Source organism: Penicillium atrosanguineum (assembly GCF_028827265.1).
Source record: "Penicillium atrosanguineum strain IBT 20685 chromosome Unknown utg000003l_segment0_segment0, whole genome shotgun sequence".
In the NCBI taxonomy this organism is placed as follows: domain Eukaryota; kingdom Fungi; phylum Ascomycota; class Eurotiomycetes; order Eurotiales; family Aspergillaceae; genus Penicillium; species Penicillium atrosanguineum.
Genome location: NW_026623135.1, coordinates 154,405 through 173,833, shown reverse-complemented (window position 1 = coordinate 173,833; position 19,429 = coordinate 154,405). Strand labels below are relative to the sequence as shown.

General features: G+C 51.8%; 11 protein-coding genes across 11 annotated transcripts; 6 read left to right on the top strand and 5 right to left on the bottom strand.

The window, feature by feature from the left end:
• Positions 1-1,441: 1,441 nt before the first annotated feature.
• Positions 1,442-2,522, top strand: N7443_003472 (DUF3431 domain-containing protein; the record flags this gene model as incomplete). Its single annotated transcript, XM_056883528.1, has 2 exons — positions 1,442-2,315; positions 2,368-2,522. The coding sequence occupies 2 exons, from the start codon at positions 1,442-1,444 to the stop codon at positions 2,520-2,522; spliced, it is 1,029 nt and encodes a 342-aa protein (XP_056741806.1).
• Positions 2,523-2,681: 159 nt separating this feature from the next.
• N7443_003471 (F-box domain protein) lies at positions 2,682-4,362 on the bottom strand (the record flags this gene model as incomplete). The annotated part of the gene is made up of 2 exons (XM_056883527.1): positions 2,682-4,011; positions 4,079-4,362. The coding sequence occupies 2 exons, from the start codon at positions 4,360-4,362 to the stop codon at positions 2,682-2,684; spliced, it is 1,614 nt and encodes a 537-aa protein (XP_056741805.1).
• Positions 4,363-4,954: 592 nt separating this feature from the next.
• Positions 4,955-5,654, top strand: N7443_003470 (GFA family protein; the record flags this gene model as incomplete). The annotated part of the gene is made up of 2 exons (XM_056883526.1): positions 4,955-5,457; positions 5,510-5,654. 2 exons carry the CDS (start codon positions 4,955-4,957, stop codon positions 5,652-5,654), a joined length of 648 nt encoding a protein of 215 aa, XP_056741804.1.
• Positions 5,655-6,214: 560 nt separating this feature from the next.
• N7443_003469 (uncharacterized protein) lies at positions 6,215-7,309 on the top strand (the record flags this gene model as incomplete). The annotated part of the gene is made up of 5 exons (XM_056883525.1): positions 6,215-6,836; positions 6,884-6,911; positions 6,970-7,034; positions 7,098-7,147; positions 7,199-7,309. 5 exons carry the CDS (start codon positions 6,215-6,217, stop codon positions 7,307-7,309), a joined length of 876 nt encoding a protein of 291 aa, XP_056741803.1.
• A 939-nt stretch (positions 7,310-8,248) lies between these two features.
• N7443_003468 (T6SS phospholipase effector Tle1-like catalytic domain-containing protein) lies at positions 8,249-9,475 on the top strand (the record flags this gene model as incomplete). The annotated part of the gene is made up of 1 exon (XM_056883524.1): positions 8,249-9,475. The coding sequence occupies one exon, from the start codon at positions 8,249-8,251 to the stop codon at positions 9,473-9,475; it is 1,227 nt and encodes a 408-aa protein (XP_056741802.1).
• Positions 9,476-9,732: 257 nt separating this feature from the next.
• On the top strand, positions 9,733-10,304 carry N7443_003467 (YjbQ family protein; the record flags this gene model as incomplete). The annotated part of the gene is made up of 3 exons (XM_056883523.1): positions 9,733-10,008; positions 10,080-10,154; positions 10,221-10,304. The coding sequence occupies 3 exons, from the start codon at positions 9,733-9,735 to the stop codon at positions 10,302-10,304; spliced, it is 435 nt and encodes a 144-aa protein (XP_056741801.1).
• A 276-nt stretch (positions 10,305-10,580) lies between these two features.
• On the bottom strand, positions 10,581-11,365 carry N7443_003466 (zinc-finger domain-containing protein; the record flags this gene model as incomplete). Its single annotated transcript, XM_056883522.1, has 3 exons — positions 10,581-10,709; positions 10,763-10,930; positions 11,030-11,365. 3 exons carry the CDS (start codon positions 11,363-11,365, stop codon positions 10,581-10,583), a joined length of 633 nt encoding a protein of 210 aa, XP_056741800.1.
• A 206-nt stretch (positions 11,366-11,571) lies between these two features.
• Positions 11,572-12,367, top strand: N7443_003465 (uncharacterized protein; the record flags this gene model as incomplete). The annotated part of the gene is made up of 2 exons (XM_056883521.1): positions 11,572-11,637; positions 11,687-12,367. 2 exons carry the CDS (start codon positions 11,572-11,574, stop codon positions 12,365-12,367), a joined length of 747 nt encoding a protein of 248 aa, XP_056741799.1.
• A 218-nt stretch (positions 12,368-12,585) lies between these two features.
• On the bottom strand, positions 12,586-13,392 carry N7443_003464 (putative dephospho-CoA kinase; the record flags this gene model as incomplete). Its single annotated transcript, XM_056883520.1, has 1 exon — positions 12,586-13,392. One exon carries the CDS (start codon positions 13,390-13,392, stop codon positions 12,586-12,588), a length of 807 nt encoding a protein of 268 aa, XP_056741798.1.
• Positions 13,393-13,824: 432 nt separating this feature from the next.
• N7443_003463 (uncharacterized protein) lies at positions 13,825-16,463 on the bottom strand (the record flags this gene model as incomplete). The annotated part of the gene is made up of 8 exons (XM_056883519.1): positions 13,825-14,030; positions 14,080-14,401; positions 14,426-14,522; positions 14,580-14,936; positions 15,439-15,725; positions 15,776-16,112; positions 16,162-16,327; positions 16,385-16,463. The coding sequence occupies 8 exons, from the start codon at positions 16,461-16,463 to the stop codon at positions 13,825-13,827; spliced, it is 1,851 nt and encodes a 616-aa protein (XP_056741797.1).
• A 1,768-nt stretch (positions 16,464-18,231) lies between these two features.
• On the bottom strand, positions 18,232-19,229 carry N7443_003462 (cleavage and polyadenylation specificity factor subunit 5; the record flags this gene model as incomplete). The annotated part of the gene is made up of 4 exons (XM_056883518.1): positions 18,232-18,506; positions 18,565-18,812; positions 18,870-19,121; positions 19,189-19,229. 4 exons carry the CDS (start codon positions 19,227-19,229, stop codon positions 18,232-18,234), a joined length of 816 nt encoding a protein of 271 aa, XP_056741796.1.
• Between the last annotated feature and the right edge of the window lie 200 nt (positions 19,230-19,429).

The following is a 19,429-nucleotide window of genomic DNA, read 5'->3' as shown; positions in this document are numbered from 1 at the left end:
CCTGAACGTCAGGCGGAGGTTGAGAATGCGATTTCAAGGTAACCTGCCACAAAAACGGCCGCCGCGTAGAACACTGACCATTTCATAGTTGACTCGTCCATAGGACGCCTGACTTCACGATCAGCTGTGCCCCTTGGTTTCGACTACCATGCCCCCTAAATACCCGGTATTCAAATCTGACCTACGGCGCGAATCTCTCATGTTCAAAGAAATTCTTAAAGTCAATGCCGGTGCCACAGAGATGCCTTTTGATTGTCATAGGAGCCCTGTAACAGAGCAGGTTATGCCCAAACTTCGGGATTTTCCTCTACACCGGATACTACGCCATTGTGGAGAGCGACGTTGCCGGCTACACCACCACAATCAAGATTGCAACCAAATCTATCACACGTAACCACTAATTACACCTTCTCTGTCTACACAAAGAAGTGTTTGAAGCCGGACGGTATCTGAAAATGGAGCTACTCCAGCTTCTCGCAATGGAAAAGTTCGCCCTGGCCATTGAAGGAGCCCAACCCATGGTCATGCAAGCTATGGTACGGGCAATCTATACCACGTATCCCTGGAGTGAGCCAGACCTCCATGGAAATGCATATTTGTTAGCAGGGTTATCTGACTTCCGACCCTATTTCATTATTCATGCCGTTGTGAAGCAGATGACACAGGTCAATTACGAGGACCCTGAGCTGTGGATCAGAGCGAGTTCTCGAGCCCAAGGCATTTGGAGTATAGCGACCCCCGCTCCTGTCGACCACTTTCGAGACCTCCGAGACCTGTTCCCGAAGTTTGACCGAGATTTAAATCGTGCTTTGGGTCTTTTAAGGGACGCACCACAATTGTGGGCTTCATACCGGCCCCCGCCTCCTCCACCGAAGATAATCCATCTTGTGATGCAGTGACGGATTTTTTGTTTGAATCAGAGAGTCTGCTTTGTAGCCGGAGCCAAGGAGGTGATCGAAAGGGGGGCTCAAGTCTTGTTACATGCTTTCTCCGTCGAATGTCTTTTCAGATATCTTTTTATTCATTCCTTTTATACCATTGAAGTATCTCTTTGAATACAAATCTCAATCAAATCTCTAGATTCGGTATAGACTATGCCCGAGTGGTGTAAGCACTGTATCTCTGACTGCTCCGCTCGTGCAGCCTAGACACCGAGCTAGTATAACTCTGTGACGGACGTGCATTACGTGAGCTATTACGAACCAAACATATGTAGACAAGACTGTACTAATAAGCTAGCCTCTTGGCCCAGGCTCCAGTATTTATAGTCGGCTGCTGGATCCAAATCGGTTCCTTGATGTCCAGCTGTCGTTCCATGGGTAGGAACCATCCGGGACCGGGAAAGATCGTTTACGTCAACAGCTCAACCTCGACCTTTGATCTATTTTTTAGCTTGCTTCCATTCCTCCTCTGAATTTCATCTCATTCACAGCCATCTCGAATGTGGAGTGGCAATGACTTCGCCCCTGGAATAATGAACTGGCTCCGTCGCTCGTCGCAGCCGCGCGATTCCCCCGCACGCGGGCGCGCCCTCGCTTATCTGGTACTTGCTGCGGTCTTCTGTATACTGTCATACCAGCTTGTCCTAAACCATGAATCCATTTCCCGCTGGGCGGAAGAGCAGGGGTTCGTGGTGATCGATAACGTCGTAACTGATGGCGATCCGGATCCGGAACCTAGTGAACCGAGTACTTACGCCCCCGAGAAAGAGCTGGTTCTCGCAGCAATGAGCTCCAGCGATATGACCTGGGCAGAGGATCTTTCCTGGCCAGTGAATATTTATCGAGCGGATGTGCAGCCCGGCAAAGCTGATTTGACGGTGCCTGTCAATAAGGGCAATGAGGCGATGGTTTACCTCACGTATCTGATCGATCGCTATGACTCGCTACCTGATGTGACTGTCTTTTTACATGGTGCTCGTTATCAGTGGCATAATGACAATCCGCTTTACGACAGCGTCGTTTCAATCCAGAATCTCAATCTTGATTTCGTGCGCGAGGCGGGATATGTCAATCTGCGCTGCTCGTGGATGATCGGTTGTCCTGCCGAACTCGAGCCTGCGAGGTATCTGAGAGAGAGACCGGATGATCCGAATCATCCCACGGCTACCGAGTTCCCGGATCAGTTTAAGATACTCTTCCCAGATATGCCGGTCCCGGAGTTGGTTGGTGGTGGCTGCTGTAGTCAATTCGCCCTGTCCAGAGAGCAGGTTCTCCAGCGTCCGAAAAGCGATTACGAACGGTTCCGACGATGGCTTATGGACACCAAACTCGATTCAGGCACGAGCGGTCGGGTTCTGGAGTATTCTTGGCATAGTATGTGGCCCTTTTCTTTTGGGTTGTCCTTTGGCTAATATTGGGATACTAGTGATCTTCGGAAAGCCACCACAGCACTGCCCTGACCCGCGCGAGATGTACTGTAAGATCTATGGGCTTTGCAACATGACTGAGTTTGAGCTACAGAACCAGTGGATCTGGCGTGGCTTGGTTCTGCCAGATGGTTGGCCCGAGACGAGAGGTTGATGATGCATGTATAACAAACCAGGGCAATTTATGAGTATGGCTATACGGGCTGTGCCCGAAATATCAAGGAATCATCAATACTGCAGATGCATATGAATTCATTATGTCGTAAGTCATGGCTCAACCGAGTTTTCAATATCACATCGCGAAGTATGTAGATTACCGCCACAGATCCTGTCGGCTTGCCCGTTTGTATCCACCACTGCTCTTGGGTCGCTCGTCTTCGTCCGCTGGTACGGCCAGGAACCCGCCGAACCCATTCCCCACGAGCACACTCTTGCGCGCATCTCCACCCCAGGATCGGCTCAGCTGCGCATCGTGAAAACTTATCGGTCGAGTATTGCTAGTGCGACGACCAAATCCGGGGTCTGGCTCGTACGGGGTAAAATTCCACTCGAGCTCGTCGAGGCCCTTGCTGTACACATTCAAGGGCTGGGAAAGACCACCGCGCATCATCTGCGAACCGTGTTCGCCGCCGCCGAAGAGTCGGGGAGGGGGTGCTAAAAGTAGCGTATCGGGGAATTGTGCATCTCGAACATAAAGGTCGCGCAGTGCGGGTAGTGAGCGACACATCAGAGACGAAATCAGATAGGTGTAGTAAGATCCTACGACCGGAGCCAGTCCGTGATTTTCCGTTTCGGAGGTTATCTCGTAGTGTAGAAGAGTCAATGACTTGGATGTCAGGGGAGGGATCTGCTCTGTCGGGAACGACCTCGACACTTCCTGGATGATGGAGAGACTGCGAAGGTGGGGAGCTGCAGGCAAGATTTGGTGTAGTGCCGACGGTAGCACACCGGTTGCGCCAAGCGTTAATGATTGTAGCGCTGCGCGATTGTTTGGAGAGGAAAGAAATGCGGCAAGCCCGCTTGCCGTGACATTGGGGGTATCGCGAATGGTGAGTTGGTATACTGCGGGGAAGGGTGGTAGGAGCCCATTCATAGCGAATGCCGAGTCGTCGAGCCAGGGAAGGTCATCGAGAGTAAGATCACGCAAATGAGTAAATGACGCTAGGCCGTTGCGGAGTATGCTGGGTTCAATTTGTAAGCCCGACAGCTCCAGCTTCTCCAAATTCATCCAGAGCTGGGAGCCTGGAAGTCGCGCGAAACTCCCCTCCGAGCCATGGCGATAGCTCATACGGCGAAGATCAGGACATCGAATCATCAGTTCTTGTTTCAAGGCTGCACACGAGGGTTCATCATTAAAGAGACCGGTCGGCAGATCGACGAAGCGGAGGTGGGGAAGTACAGAGATAGTGCGGGCAATATTGGCTTTGTTGGCTTCACGGGTCATGTAGGGCATTCGAAGGGATACCACCATATTGGCCAGACCCTGGGACTCTCGAACGGTTCGCATGAAGAGTTCGAGTCGAACCTGCGGGGCATCGATGGGGTCGCCGTTGCGATTCAAGAAGGAGCGGCGCTTTCGTTTGGCGGATAGCTGAAACTCCAGCTCGCAATAATGCACGGGGTCGATACGGACATGCATGTATCTATCCAAAAGATCGATCTTAGCCTGGTGGTCTCTCGGGTGGTCCACGGTCACTGGAGATAACTTACAGCAGAGCGCGCGCCTCTATAAACCAGCGCTTACAGACCTGGGCAGCGTGCGCCAGGTCGCGCATATCACACAACATGCAGCCATCAGTCATAGACTCCTCCGAGGTCTCGTAGGATTCATCAACCGTGTGGGGACAGACGAGGGCGAAGATATAGGCCAGCACGGGGCGCGGCAGCTTCCTGGTGTAATCGCGGCCGGGGATTGTTTTGGATCGGGGCGGGGTTGCGAATTCGATAGAAGCCCCCGCGCTCCTCCGGGCCTTGAGCTTGTTCAAGAGGCCCATCCTGACAGGTGATGAGAATAGAAAGGGGAAAGGTCACTGAAGAGACAAAGGTGAAGTGCAGGGCCCGCTAAGCGACCCGGGTGAAACGCCGGCCTCTCTCCCCGCAGTTCGCGCTCATTGGCGGTTTCATCTTCAGCTCTCACACATGTGGTGATATTTTAGATCTACAATAAGATATCTCGAGGTCTGAGAAGTCTGGGCCTGGATCAGGGACCCAGCATCTGGACCCAATTCAAAGCAGACTGTGGTTTCGCAGAAATGTGAAAACTGGGGAGTCGCCTCCATGACATCACCGGTCTCGACTTTATCTTCGATGACAGTCTACTAGAAGTCAATTGCGAAAGGAAACTACTGTAGAGAATCCAATGAGTGGTAGTCTTATACTGGAGTGTCCACCTAGGGGAGATCCGACGGGGGAATTAGGAGCGAATGACGAGTGATGATGAGGTAGGCATGTAGATAGACACACGCGACCCTGATTTTCGCGACCAACTGACATCATCTTCAATCCCGATCGTTTCGATCGTTTCGATCAGTTTAAAAACCAATTGCTCTACACTGGAAATCTCATACAATTTACCTTCTTTCAAATATGGCTGAAATGGACTCATCCTTTGGCGACCCGCTGCCGACGCCGGCCGTCACCAACAATCCGCCCGAAGATACTCTATCATCCGAAGAATGGAAGCACCGCTCACCCTATTACATACAATCCCCCCACGAATTCGGCGAAATCAAATGGCGTGGCCATTGCCAATGCCGGAAGATTTCATTTTCCCTGAAACGGGACAAGCCTTTGAACTCGAAATACTGCCATTGTGTGGGCTGTCAGCGAATGCACGGAGCGCCCTTCCAATGGGCCGCCATTTTCCATAAGAATGATATTTCTTTCGACAGAGGATACAGTGGTCTATCCTTCTATTCCTCTGCAGAAAACTCTGCGAAATACCATACACCGACCAAGGTCGCCTGTGCATACTGTAGATCTCCTCTCATGGACGAGGGGCGAAATACGGTGCTTTTGTTCCCTTCGTCGATCGACTTTGAGGGCTCCTTCGACGAGCAGCGGTCGCTCAGAGCGTCATTTAAACCAACGTATGTGCCCCATCCCTTGATTGGCAGGGCATGCTTGCTAACTGCATACTAGGAGTCACATCTTCTACGAGCAACGTGTGATGGACATGCCCGATGGGATTACCAAGTGGTCAGGTATGGACGAAAAAGTCAGCGGGTGGATGATCAAGGGAAACCGATTGAGAAATAACAAGTCATCCCATGAGAAACTGATGTAGCATAAAAGATTTCCACATAGATTAGATGAAGACAACGCGAATCAAGTCTGTGAGACAAACAATAGTGTGTCCGCCAGTCCTCAGTTCTCAGGGTTACTTCGTATCAACTCTATCGTAGATCCTATAGAGCTGACCGCCAATGTAAGCCTCCCAATTATGTACTAGCATTGTAAGAAACGGCGCTCGTATCCGCCCATATCAATGCCCTAGCGCTGGCGTCAGATCGGTCCCGGTGTTCTCGGCCTTAGCCGTTGTGAACCAGGATCCAATCATCGTATGAGAGGTGCGCGTGCTGAATCTATTGACTCTCGTACCCGGATGGACTCTTGGTCCTTCGGGACCTCCGGTGCTAAGACGCCCCGATGTGACCTCCTGAACCCTCCGCCGGCAGATCATGTCCCAATTAGGAAATACGTCGACCCTAAGAACGTGATATCCCCTAATCCTCATACAATTGTACTAGAAATTGTTTCTTCAATGGCAGAGCAGGATATAAGAGCGTTCGCCCTTGGGAGGGTGATTCTGTTTCAAGTTCTCGTATCACGCTCGAATCACCTCCGATGTTGTTGAATCTATTTACCCTAGCCTGGCTGGCTAGCCGTGTCGCCGCTGTTACACTAATCACCGACGATGAGATGAACTCTCTTCTCGACGCTGGTGCGGTGGATCTTGCTGATCGCTATGCTCCGATGTGGTTTTTCGGTCAAGCCATGGATCAACCTCCTTGCTATCCGACCTGGGCGTTCGGAGGATCTCCTTCAACCCCGGACATCTATGACAATGCTCATATGACACCTCCTGCGGCTCAATGCGAGTACCCCGATGTCGGATGCAACTGCCGGAATCCTGGTGTGGCCATTGGAAACCCCGGTCCGGCCTTTCCTGTCTACTATACGTTCCAGCGGTGCAATGATACCGAGGTGCGCGTCGTGTATAATCTATTCTACGAGAAAGACGGTGCAACAGTCGCCGGGCTGGTTCAGACGGGCCATAATTATGACTGGGAGCGCGTTATCGTCATCCATTCGCGCGACGATAGCAACATGTGGGCGCCCTCTCGGGCCCTGTTGTCCGCTCACAGTGGCTATAATGATTTGGCCTGGGGTGATATTCAAAACACTTTGACTACTGATGAGGTCAACGCTGGGGATGCAAAGACCCCCAATGGAGTCCAGAATGAAGGTATATATCTGAGAATCTACTTGTTGATTTCTCTCTGACTATAATAGACCACCCTAAAGTATACGTGGCGTGGAGGTAAGCGGATACCTCACCAGCTGCGACAACTTCTTGAATCCTCTCTGACTATTCATAGCAAGCACCCTAACTTTGACACGAGAAATACTGGGTGGAATGATCCGGCCAGTCAAAGTCTCGACGGTAGGTCTCATCCTGCTGGCTTCTGAGTCTGTTCCCGGCATCTAACTTCTCACCGACAACCAGATGCTTTCAGGAGCGATGATTGGTGGCATTTTGTTGAAACCCAGAACTATGTATGTGATGCCCACGTACCTGGACTTGGATCAAGACTGACGATCTGGCAGATTCGATCCGATAACAGCACGGATGCTGGCCGCGCTCTTGGAGCGGCTGATTGGGGAAGTGCCACAAGTAACCCTCCTCTTGTTCAGTCGACAGTCTGCAATGCGCCGTAAGGTCTCTACGGGGGTAGCATAGGTAAGGAGTCTACACATGTCCATAAAACGTACCTTTTCCTAGCGGGTGGGGCTCTGCTATTCTAGCTGCCGCTTTTGTGAGGTCTAAACCCGTGGACGGGATATTCAGGGTCCGTAGTAGATTCCCACTAGCGCCCTGTAATTCCACTACATTCTAACGGCGTCCCTTCTTCCTCCCTTTTCATCCTCACATTTTTACCAATGGCACTCCTCGGGTTGGCCAACAAGATCCTCGCAATAGTTGGATATTATATCGACTCACAGAGTGCGCTATATGCTCCAACCGGCACGTGCCGACGGATGCATGCGCTGTTCATATGTAGCTAGTTGCATACCTTGGCTCCCCATCCTTTTTGAAGATCATTTGTGCAAGGAAAAGGGGCAGCCCGCCAAAGTCTACTTGTTCTCCACCGACCATCATGAACTCACCGATCTGCACGCGAGCTCAGCTGCCCCACTGCTTGGCCTCCGCAGCCTCCAATGAATGACAGCCATGCCATTACTCAACGGGCCTGAGAGCCTAGTTGGATACGAGATGAAATATTGATAGTGCAGAAGCATGACATCAAATAGCCGAAAGTTGACATGATTGACGCGATCTGCGAGTCCTCATCACGAGGATGAAGACTTCTCATGTCAGGTCGCGAAAAGGGTCCTCCTTAATGTTCGAAGATTGTTGACCACCTGCCAGTTTGCTTGAAGATGGAAGCACCAGTCCAGATCGTGCTATGCTTCGATGGAACCGGAAACACGTTTCGTGTTGACGGTACTGAGACCAATATCCTCAAGATATGTCGAATGCTGAAGCGGTCAGATAATCACTGTCAGTTGCTCTCAAACGTCCATGCATGTCATAGTCAGATAACTGACAACTCATAGTGGTCTATTATCAGCGTACGGCTCTGAACATTGTAGGGCATGTGTCCAAAGCTAACATGCGCAGCGGGTATTGGAACTGACATTACTCCGGGCTCCTTGGCTGCCACAACGATCAAAAAGAGCAGTCCTTTTGGAACGAGTAAGACACTGGGACAGGCGCTGGGGGCCTCGTTTGATCAGCATGTCCTTGGCGGTTATCGGTTCCTCATGCGGCACTACCGATCTTCAAGTGAGATATTTGTTTTCGGGTTCTCTCGAGGAGCATATACAGCACGCTTCCTAACGGAGATGCTCGACTATGCTGGGCTACTGGGACCGGATAATGAAGAGATGATTCCATTTATCTGGGACGCCTTTTCCCGGTGGAAGTTGAGCCGATACAACGAGACAGCCAAGAAGAAACAAGCCTACGAGTTTCTGACACATTGCCGAGACACTCTGTGTCGCCCAGTGCGGAGGATCCAATTTTTGGGCTTGTTCGACACTGTCAACAGCGTTGCAGACTTTGAAGTGAACAATGATGCTCTCCCCAGTGCCCACGTCGTCCGGCAAATCCTGAGCATCGACGAGAGAAGAGTCAAGTTTGGACCCGTATTACTACACGCAGGTTCGAAAAAGACGCATCAAAATCTTTGTAAAGATGGTTCAGGATCAAACAACAAGGGTTCGGGGGATGATGATGACAATGTAAGTGACTTGGAAGAGGTGTGGTTCCCAGGCGGTCATGCAGACATCGGTGGGGGTTTCCAGCGTGGCCCCGATGAGGACTTCCAATTGAGTCACGCTCCTCTTGTCTGGATGGTTCAGGAAGCTCAGCGTGCTGGACTTGAGTTCGAAGAAGATAAACTACAAGACTTCAAGTGCGTGGAGCACACTGAGGAGGCCTCATCTCGCGCCAATTTCCACTGTGCACTTCACGAATCCAGCGTGCAAGGTCTGCTTCACGATCGTCTTACTGTCAGTCCAGGCGTGTCTTTGCCTTCTGTTCTGGCGTGGCGATTCATGGAGAATATCCCGTTTCGTCGTCTGGCCTTTCTAGCGGATGGGTCGTCGAAGCCTGTTCACTGGCCACCGAACCATGGCCGCCCTCGAGTCTTGCCATCTGATGCAAAGGTTCATGTTTCAGCTCTGCGACGAGTGGAGTTGAATCCTGAGTATCGCCCAGTAAGTCTTTTGGGAAATGGAGGAATTGAGGATTGGGTGATTCACAGCCATGACAAGGACCCAGTTAGGCAGGTGCACTGTAGGAAGAGTACACAGCTATAATAAGGAAGGACATACTCATTCCAACCCCTGTCACCATATCCAACATTTCTCCCATTTCTTTAAATGGAAATGGAAATGGAAATGTAAAGAAATGAAGTAGAATGATAGATAATAACTGGAGTATAGAACTCCGGTATGACATCACGCCCCCACCCAATCAAAACGATCTTATTCCGATTTGAATCCCCCACTTCACTTCACCTATTTACCTATTCACCTCAAGCTCAAGCTCAAGCTCAAGCTCACACGTTGGAATCATGTCTTGGTCCCAGAAAACATTCACTCTGCCCGCGCGTAGTCGTGGCTCCTACCTGGTCACCGACCATGTCCTGCAGGAGGTGCCTGAGATTCGCGACTACAAGGTCGGCATGCTGAACCTGTTCGTCCAGCACACAAGCTGCGCGCTCTCGCTCAACGAGAATTGGGACGATGATGTCCGTGCCGATATGAGCGATGCCCTGGACAGAATTGCGCCCATGGATAAGAAGGGAAACCTTTACCGTCATTCGGCCGAGGGCGAGGATGATATGCCGGTTCGTTGATCCCCTTGCGAGTATAGGTTTTCGATTGATCACGATACTAATGGACTGCTTATTATGTATAGGCTCATATCAAGTCTGCTCTCATCGGTGCTTCAGTGAATATTCCCATCTCCAATGGCCGCCTGGCGACTGGAACTGTACGTTTTCAACCTCTTTTTTTTTTCCCTGCATTGACGCGGTACTAACCATTTTCCGCCCAAAAGTGGCAAGGCGTGTGGTATCTGGAATTCCGTACAAGTCGCCATTCGCGTAAGGTGGTCGCGACTATCCAGGGCCAGAAGAATTGACTTGATACCAAAATGAAAGAGCGTCTATGATGGGAGTCTGTGTATTTTTCTGCAGAGTTACAGCGTTTAATGCTTCGAGAAAGCATGTGGACCACGGTCCAAGTAGATAATTGGACTCGGTCGAACCAAAACTGCGCGAGTATAGTCCAGTTCCTAAATCATCGCACGGGCGAACGATAGATCAATTGATCCTATATTCTGTACACGGCCTTTGGCCCAAAAACAATAACACGCGGGAATGATCAACGCCGACAAAAGGAATCTGATGCTAGTCGTTTACCGCTGCTCGAAGGCGCCCTCTGTGACACGCTGCGACTCGTTCACGTCGGCGGCGTCGTTGGTGGGCTCGAGGGGGTAGCTGGTCTCGGGCAGAGACTTGAGGTAGACGCGGTGCTGCTCGTTGGCCTGGACATGGTGTTAGTCGTGAATTTCTCTGTTTTCATAGGAAGTACACATACGAAGGGAACTCCGCAGTATCCGCAGGTCGCAATCTCGGGCTTGTCGGTGTTGATGAAGACCTTGGGGTGGCCAAGGGGACCGCCGCCGCCGTCACAGCTGACGACCTTGGTCTTTGTCCATCGCACGTGTTGCTTGTGAATGAGCTCGATGGCGGCCATGGGGCGCGGCTAAGTATTCCGAGTTAATTCACTGATTTCTTCCCCCGCTTTGCGACCAGAACCCAATCGACTCCCGATCTAGGAATTATCTGGGAATTACCAACGCACCTGAGTCTCCATGATGGTCTGCTCGAAGCGAGGTCCAACCATCGCCTCGTGGCGCGGCTGCTGGCTGGCGGCCCAGGTGGACGCCCGGTTCGGGGCCTGCATACTGCGGATCTTCTCTGCCACGGCCGGCTCCTCCTGCACGGTGCCATCCCAGCGCCCGAAGGAGTCGGTGGGCTCAGCATTGGTCTCCGAGACGTTCGGCTTGACGACGGGCGGGTTGGGGTCGTTGGCCTGCATGCGGTTCTCGGACAGGCGAGGGACGGCGGAAGAGAAGCTGCGGACGGCGAAGCGCGGGCGGACCGATGCCAGGCTCGTCAGACGGCGGCAGGACATCATGCTGGGCGAATTGAGTCCCGTGGAAGGATCGTGGTGGACAGGATGAGGTCTGGAGAGAAGATCGGGAGAGGTGCAGGGCTCTGAATAATGCAACTGTAATTGGCTGGCCCGCCATGTCCACCGCCTACCCGGCCCTCACCTTTTTCTGCCGCCATTTTCTTCGACTTTGAACTCAGCAACACCTTGTTGTACACTCTCTGCACACCATGTCGTCATCTCCGGCGGGCGTAAAGCCCGAAAAAACAATGTCGTCACGACTGCTCACAATGAAGGTGAATTTTGACAAACAGTGGGATGAGAAATTGAACTAACACTCTACAGTTCATGCAACGCGCCGCAGCGACGGCAGTTGCCAAAGAATCTCAGTCAGGATCTGAGAATGGCCCGCCTACTCCGAAGCGCGCCAGGCTATCAACTGAGGCTCAGAGCCCGGGAGCACCGGGAACACCACAGGCAGAACTCGATGCGATCAATGCAGCCCTGAAAGCAGAGGAGGACAAGCGCCGAGCAGCTGCTGCACGACAGGCTGCCGAGGCGGGCGAAACTGAATGGGTGCTGGACATCCCCGCTGCCTCTTATCCTTCACAGCCCATGGTCGTGGCAGCCGACTCGTTAGATACTGAAGGTGACACTCCGCGCGGGGGTCGTCGGTCGTTCGGCAACTTCAAGCGCAAGCCGAAATACGTGAGTTCTACTGAACCGCCTACATATCACCATTCTGACATCTTCAAGGCCTACACAGAAGAAGAAGACGAGGAAATGAATGATGAGGAGAAGGAGGAATTGAAACAGATTGATCCCGAAGACCCTGACCAGATGGACGCCTTCATGGAAAAGCTGAGGGCTAATGCTCAAGCCAGAGCATTGAAAAAGAACAACACCCACAACTTCAAGCTGTCCGAGCTGACAAGTATCTCCGGTGGAGGCGGGCGCCAACCACAAATGGGAAGATCTTCTTCGGATAAGAAGCCAAAGAATAAGAAGAAGCGCAAGAGCGGTTGAGCTCAGTCCTGGTGACGTTATTTCATGAACCTGCAGATACCCCGGGAGTCTCGCATTGGCGTTTAGTATAGAATCATCATCTTGTCTGCCAAATTCATTTCTCTTCTAGGAGTAGATCCTCTATAAGGCCCAAGGAAGCTTTGGACGAATCTTTCCACATCAATCCCGATGCAGGAGCAATGTACTTTCAATTAAAGGGTATTAGAGCTCACGTCAAATCATAACCGCGCCTTCTCCTGCTTTTTCTTCTCCCATCCCTTCTGAGTCGCAAAGTTGACAATCAGATTCCACGCAGCAATCCCAAAGCCCACCGGCGGCGCCGCCAATAGCGTCCAAGCCCACCAGCGCGGACTCGAAGCCTCGATAGTAGCCATAGCCCCCTTCACAGCACGTTCAAGCTCTGCTTTATCCGCATCATTCCACACCACCACCCCGCGTGAAGTCGTCGTTCCTCGAAACTCTGCCTGTGCCGCCTTTGTCCGAATATCACCCTGACTACGTACTCTGTTCTCTGCATCCTCAGCTGTGAGGTGGGCATCGCGCGCACGTAGTCGTGCCATTTGTACTGCTGGATCGCGCACCCCCACCACGATGACCGTCCCGCAGATCAGGTCCATTCCGCTCTCGAATAGCAGCGGAACGTCTAGGACAATAGCCCATTGGCCGCGCACATAATAGTAGATCAGTGCTTTGTACACCTCCCATCGCACGGCTGGGTGGATAATTCCGTTCAGCACCTGGCGATCGCGCTTGCGTTCTTCGGTGTCGCCGAAGACGCGTCGGCCCAGCGCTGGCCGGTTGAGTGATTTGCCCTGGGTATTTGAAGAGTCATCGAGGAGCAGGTCAGGTGTGCTGGGACCGAAGTAGTTGACGATTGCTTTGTAGCCGGCCGTGCCTGGTTCGACAACCTTGCGGGCGAGGATGTCGGCGTCGATGATGGGCAGGGAGTAAGGTGCGGAGGAGAGGATGGAGGAGACTGTTGATTTGCCCGTGGCTATAGAGCCAGTGAGACCGATGATGAGCATTCTGGAGGGTTGTAAAATTACGGAATGGAGGTGGAAGCGGAAGGGAACGTAAATGTAGAAGTAGAATTAGAAGTGGTGTCAGTGTACTCGATGAATGCGGAGACCTCGGCTCCCGAGGCCCGCGTGGGGAAACCACTCTCCAGCATTGGACTTCAATTTGCTTACGCTATTTCAAGGATACCTAGGGACTGATTGGGACATGATATAGACTCCGATTGTTTCCAAGTTTCTTTCATGGCCTCGATCGGCCGGCGCTTGTTAGGTTGTGGGCTCAAAGAGCCGGTGCAGTACACCTTGCGCGGTTCCTGGCTCTACCAGTTTTTCATTTCATAGCTCTTCCCTTGAAAACCCAAGACTGTGCATATCCTCCTCTTCACGATGATAACGTGCCGTGAACCAGGCTTTGATCTTGGCCCTCTCATCCCGCGCGTTTCACGACTCTGGCAGACCGTAACTCGGGTTCTGGGCCTGACCATCCCATCCAACGTATGGCCAACCCTTGGGCAAGGAAGAGAAGGGCGGCAATACATAGCGACCGGCACATGTGCCTTCTGAGCATTTTAAGTCGCAAAGACCGTACAAATTACAGTAACAGGCCTCTGCGGAGGGACAGTACACAGCCTTTTGTCCGAATATAACTATAAACCATCAGTATCACATGTTTCATAGCCCGCACGAAACACTTACTATGCCACGAATATTCCATAATTCTTCCACTCAAGTCATCCGTCAGTGTAGTCGCCGCAAGCCAGTTCCTGAAGTGTTCATAGTCGCTCTTGGGTCTCGAAAGAACAACCGTTCGATTTACTCCAAGCTGTGCACAGCAGCTTGTACCGATCTCCTCTGGGACCGGGTATGAGGGAAACAGTTCCTTAAACGCATTCAAAAAGTATTCGCCCGCATGCACGTCGTCGCGGTGCCCGTCACTGAGCGGGTGGATCTCGACTGGACATCCGAGCGTCCAGACGCAGCGCAGGTTCACGTAACCCTTTTTCTGTAGGTAGGGGACCTGGAGGTTTCGTAGCATGGCTACGCCGTCGTAATATGGGTCGTCGTTGTGCCATTGGAAGCGTTGGGAGTGTAAAAAGAGCATAACGTCTGGGAGGGAGTCGTAGTTGTCAATGATATAGCTGTATAAGGCGTCGCATTAGCACCGCGTATTAGTTTGTGCAGCTTTATAGACGTACGTCAAGTATACCATTGACTCGCGCCCCTTGTTATATGGCACTGTCAAGGGGGCTGTTTTGTCGTCCACCACGTAGATGCTCCTGGACCAGTCCGGGAAGTACTCGGTGAACCAAGAGGTATCATCACTCTTCATGCTGGCCACGATCATTTCCTTGTGTTTTCGAATCACTGGACGAGCCTGCTCGTCCGCTTTGGGAGTTGGGGTCGCTTTGTGTAGCTGCGCATAATCGGTTTTGGTGGAGGGTTTATGGGACGACTCGGGATGCGCGAAGAAGATGAAGTAAATGGCGAGAACGATGAATATTGTGAGGAGGATAGACTTGATGCGATTGCGACGGCGAGGACTCTGCGGTCCGCTCGGGGCGAATAGCATGTTGTAAGAGGGAATAGAGCATCGGAGTGTCAGATCATGGCGCGTTAGGTGGTTGGGGAGTTGGTAAGGGTTAACTCCTGGGACTAAATGTGGCAGACTAGATGTGGCAGAGAATCCGGGGATGGGCGGCGAAGGCAACCCTAGCCTGATGAAGCTAGTGAGCTTGGTGAGTATGAAACCGAGAAATGCGAGGGTCACTACGTGTTAAAGTTATCCCCGCCACCGAAAGCTCCAGCCACAGCCGATCGGTGGGTCGTCCACGAGATATTTAACAATGTAACATCCGATTGTAAACATCAATCGGACTTGAAAATCTTCTTCATCCGGCCTAAGTCTTTCTAGATCTATGGAGTGAAGTTCCTTAACGTCTATCGCCCTGATTGAAGCGCCGGGTTGACCAATGTACTACACAATCAAGTCTGGGGTTCTTCAGGAGATGTTTCAGATTCATCATAGCTCATCACTGCTTCATACTCTACTCGCACCCATCAATATCAATGATATACCAGGCGTGAGCGTCAACACTTTCGATGAGTTCTCCTGCATTGCCGGCTGTCGAGTCTATGCCGTCAATGACCTCAATGTCGGATGTGGTCACTGTCACGTCGTCCCCAGTGGTGATCCAGTATTCGGGACTTGAATGAGAGAAGCCAAAGTCCATAGGTGGCAGCCTAGGTACAATATCATTCAGATGAGTCATCCGATTATTCCCCTGCTCAGTCAGGTAGGTGGCCAGGGCCAAATTGCCCACGCGTGGCTGGCCGAAGGTGTACTGCGATGGCGTTAGAGCAGATCTCAGAAGAGAATAGAAGAAAGACTCACCAGGTTGAGATCGTACCCAGCATTACGCAGTGCAGTGGCACCTATGGCTGCAATGGCCCCTCCGAGGCTGTGGCCTGTCACGACCAGTGTATACCCGGAGTAGGTCTGCTTGGCCGAGGCGACTTGGGACGTGATCGAGTCAGCCACGGCTTCCCACGCCCCCAGGAATCCCGAATGCGCTTCACAGCCATCACACAGGTCACTGGCATCGGTCAAATCAAAGTCCAGGTCGGCAATCCAGTTGCTGATGCTCTTGCTACCCCGGAAGGCGACCACGATCTGTTTATTCGTCTCGTCGACGGCCACGAACCCAGCAGTGTCGCCGAAGTCATTAGTACTAAGACATTAGTATTCCGGTTCCAAAGAATGAGATAGGATAAACATACTCGTTGAACTCGGATAGCGAGATAGTCTTAGAAGACTCCACCTCCGGGCAATAATCTCCTGCGCAGGTAATCGCATCTCCAGTAGAGTCGAGATTGTTGGAACAGTATGCTGCAGCCGCCCACTGAGCGTAGAGGGTGAACTGCTCTAAGACACTGGACGAAACATCTGAGCCTCGGGTCAGCCTGGGTAGTCAAGGAGGAAGTTAAAGTCGTCCCATCTTACCCCGAGGTACTAGACGAGCAGGAGCAGCCACGGCAAACGCCGCCGCAGCCACGAGGTGCCAGAGGTGACCGAGATGCATCTTCTAGGTGACTTGAAGGGCTTGGAAATCAATCAAAAGTGACTAGATGCCTAATGTAAAGTCCCCGGCTCTCTTACTCTGCTGCCACCTCCTGGCGTAGTTCCTCCATTATATACTAATTCTTCCCAGATTCGCGATATAGATAAATCGAGGCCACGAGGCCACGAGACCACAAGACCACGAAGTCCCGGGCGGGGTATAGCCGGGAGAATAAACAACAGGGCGTCAAGTTTCATTCTGGCGAATATTCTAAAAAGGGCTCGTTGTCCGTTCCTGAGGGCGGATTCTCCGTCTGAGTGGTGGGGATTCCAAATGATCGGCATTCCAGCGTTCTTCACACTAGACGAATGTAACCAGTCAGACTTGGCCATAGCCAGGGGCGCGGGGCATGGGCTTTGGGGGCTTTTGAGCACGAGGATAGTTCCATTGGGGTACATTTCCCTCCTTTCTCCGCAGATTCTTTTTCGGCGTTCAGTAAGTGGATCATCAACTGGTGAGGATGTATCCTGGTGTTGGCCCACCGTAGACATCGAGAGCGTACCGTCGCCGTGATCCGGTGAGAAACGAGCTTCTAGAAATTCCGAGTGCCGTTGCCGTCTGTGCAGGAAAGCTTCGTATGTGCCCTGAACTTTCCATGTAGCTGATACCCCGCAGACGTGTATATGGCTATTGGCTGCCATAGCAGGTGTTCTCCTATCTGGGCAAGCGGCATGTACCAATCCATGACCCTTTGAACTGATCTAGTTCTCTTTCAGTAAAGGGCCCCCGAGGTCCGCCGCACTCCCGAAGGTCCCTCGGGCATTCAAGATGGTTGGGCCCTCATTTGAGTATCCATATACGGGTGTCCCGAGGACCAATGCCCGTCAAATAGATAGAAATAAGTCTGTTTCAATCCCAATAAGTACTATGAAGGTCGTCAACTCCAGAAAGAGGCTTCCTAGTAAGCCAAAAGAAGCCTATTCTATACTTCGTATACGTAAGGACTGCCTAAAAGTGGACCCGGCGATCCACCAGGCCGTTTTACAATATAATTTGGAGACTCTCAGGGTCAGATAAAATACCATGTTCTCGACAATCCTACACTAAGGTGATTTGCAGGGTACAAACAGAGTATTTCAACCCCTAAACCTAAGGTATAGATAGCTAGCAGGTCCACGGGTATGAGATATGTGGAAAGGGGACTCACTACTTGCCTTGGAAATGCTAGGTGTCAACCGATAGTGCCCCGGTGGTAGGTAACATTTGAAAATTCAGGTTGATCAACTAGTTGACTGATGGTGTATCCGACCTTCCTGTGGACAGACCCCAAGTACACACTGACCTCTCGTGAACGCCATCATTGTCAACAGAGTAAGCACCTCCGAGCCCTGGAGATTGTTTTTTCAAAGGCCAATTTATTCGAGCGGGGAACATGTCTTATTCGAGTACCTAGTGCATCATCTAGCTTACCTACCTGGGTAAGTGGAAACGAAGATCCAGATGCTCGTGACCATTGATCCGCACCATGGCCTTGGTCCCAATCCTAGGACTATTTAGCACGGATTTTGATTTACTTTTCTCTTCAGCAAACCCAATATGTGCAGCTATCTCCTCAGCGCCCGCCCCAGAACGTGTATATACCACGAGCATGCACGTGGGCTTCATTCGGGGAGGATCCCTATACTTTCACCAGAGCAGACATAACAGGAAACATTTGAACATTTGAAGCCAAATAGGTGTACGCTCATGAACGGGTGACATTAGATTTCTTTCTACTCCCTGTCTGTGACTATCCCTCTCGCTCTCCATCTCCAATATCCGTCATGCCGGTATCCTGTCCGTCATCACCAGCCAGGACCTTGGTGCGCGGGATCTGGTTCTCGGCTAGAGGAGTGCCAGGGGTCACGGCAACGACGTTGTCGTTCTCATCCACGAATTCAAAGTTGTATCGCGAGAGCAAGTGAGGGATGGCTGACAGCTGGGGGCCGTAGCGGGCGGTGTTGTCGTATAGTTCGAATAGCGGCACGGCCAGAAGCTTCATGTTCTTGGGGACTGAGAGGACCTCTGGAAGCCAAAATTAGCAAAAGATGGATTAAGAGCCTGGAACACACCGGTCACTCACTCTTCTTGGGCAGCTGGATAAAGTAGAGCTTCTTGCACTCCTTGGGCCGTGTGACGTGCCCAGGCAGAAACGGATACATGAAAGTCTCAAAGTTCGGTCGCCACCATTGAGCCAGAGTGTCGCCGATCTCCCAGTCCTCATTCACACCTTCTCCAGAGAACTGTGAGCCGACGGGTGCCAGGCGCTCGTTCAGTCGCTTCTTGAAGCCATTGATTTCCTCGTCCTCGTGTTGCAGATAATCGCCCGGTCTGTGAATTCGTTAGCGGGTTCCATGTACCCCCTTCCTTTTCTGAATTCAGACATACAGTTTGAAAAAGGCATTGGCGATCTGCAGCATCAAGACGTGCGGGTGGTTGTGTTCGTGACAGACCAGGATGCCCTCACAAGTGCGCCGCATACCATGAAGGTTATAGTGCTCCTCCAATCGCTTGAGGCGCGCAAGAACAGATGGGTCCTCCTCCGGCTGTGTTTCTTTTGTGCCGAAAGTGTAGTTCGACAGAGGGTATAGGCGAATAGTCTCCGGCTGCTGGGCAGAGAAGTCCTTGGGGACAATCGCACTGGAATTGGCCTGTGTTAGCTCGAGTCCTGCTTCATGCGATCGTCAACAAGATTGATGATACTCACGGGTGACTGCTCTGGATCGCCGTAGCTGTAGTGGTTGCCATTGTTGATTGGGGTTGCGGCGGTCAAGAAGGGCGCGAACTGAGATGGCGACCAGGACAAGCTCGTTATCGGCATTAGATAAGACATACCCGTTGGCGCCTGAGGCGCCCAAGTCCACGGTCTGAAATTATACGATGAGCTTCAATTGAAAGCAACTCACGATGCACTTCGGTTACTAGACTGTTTCATTTGTATTGATGCA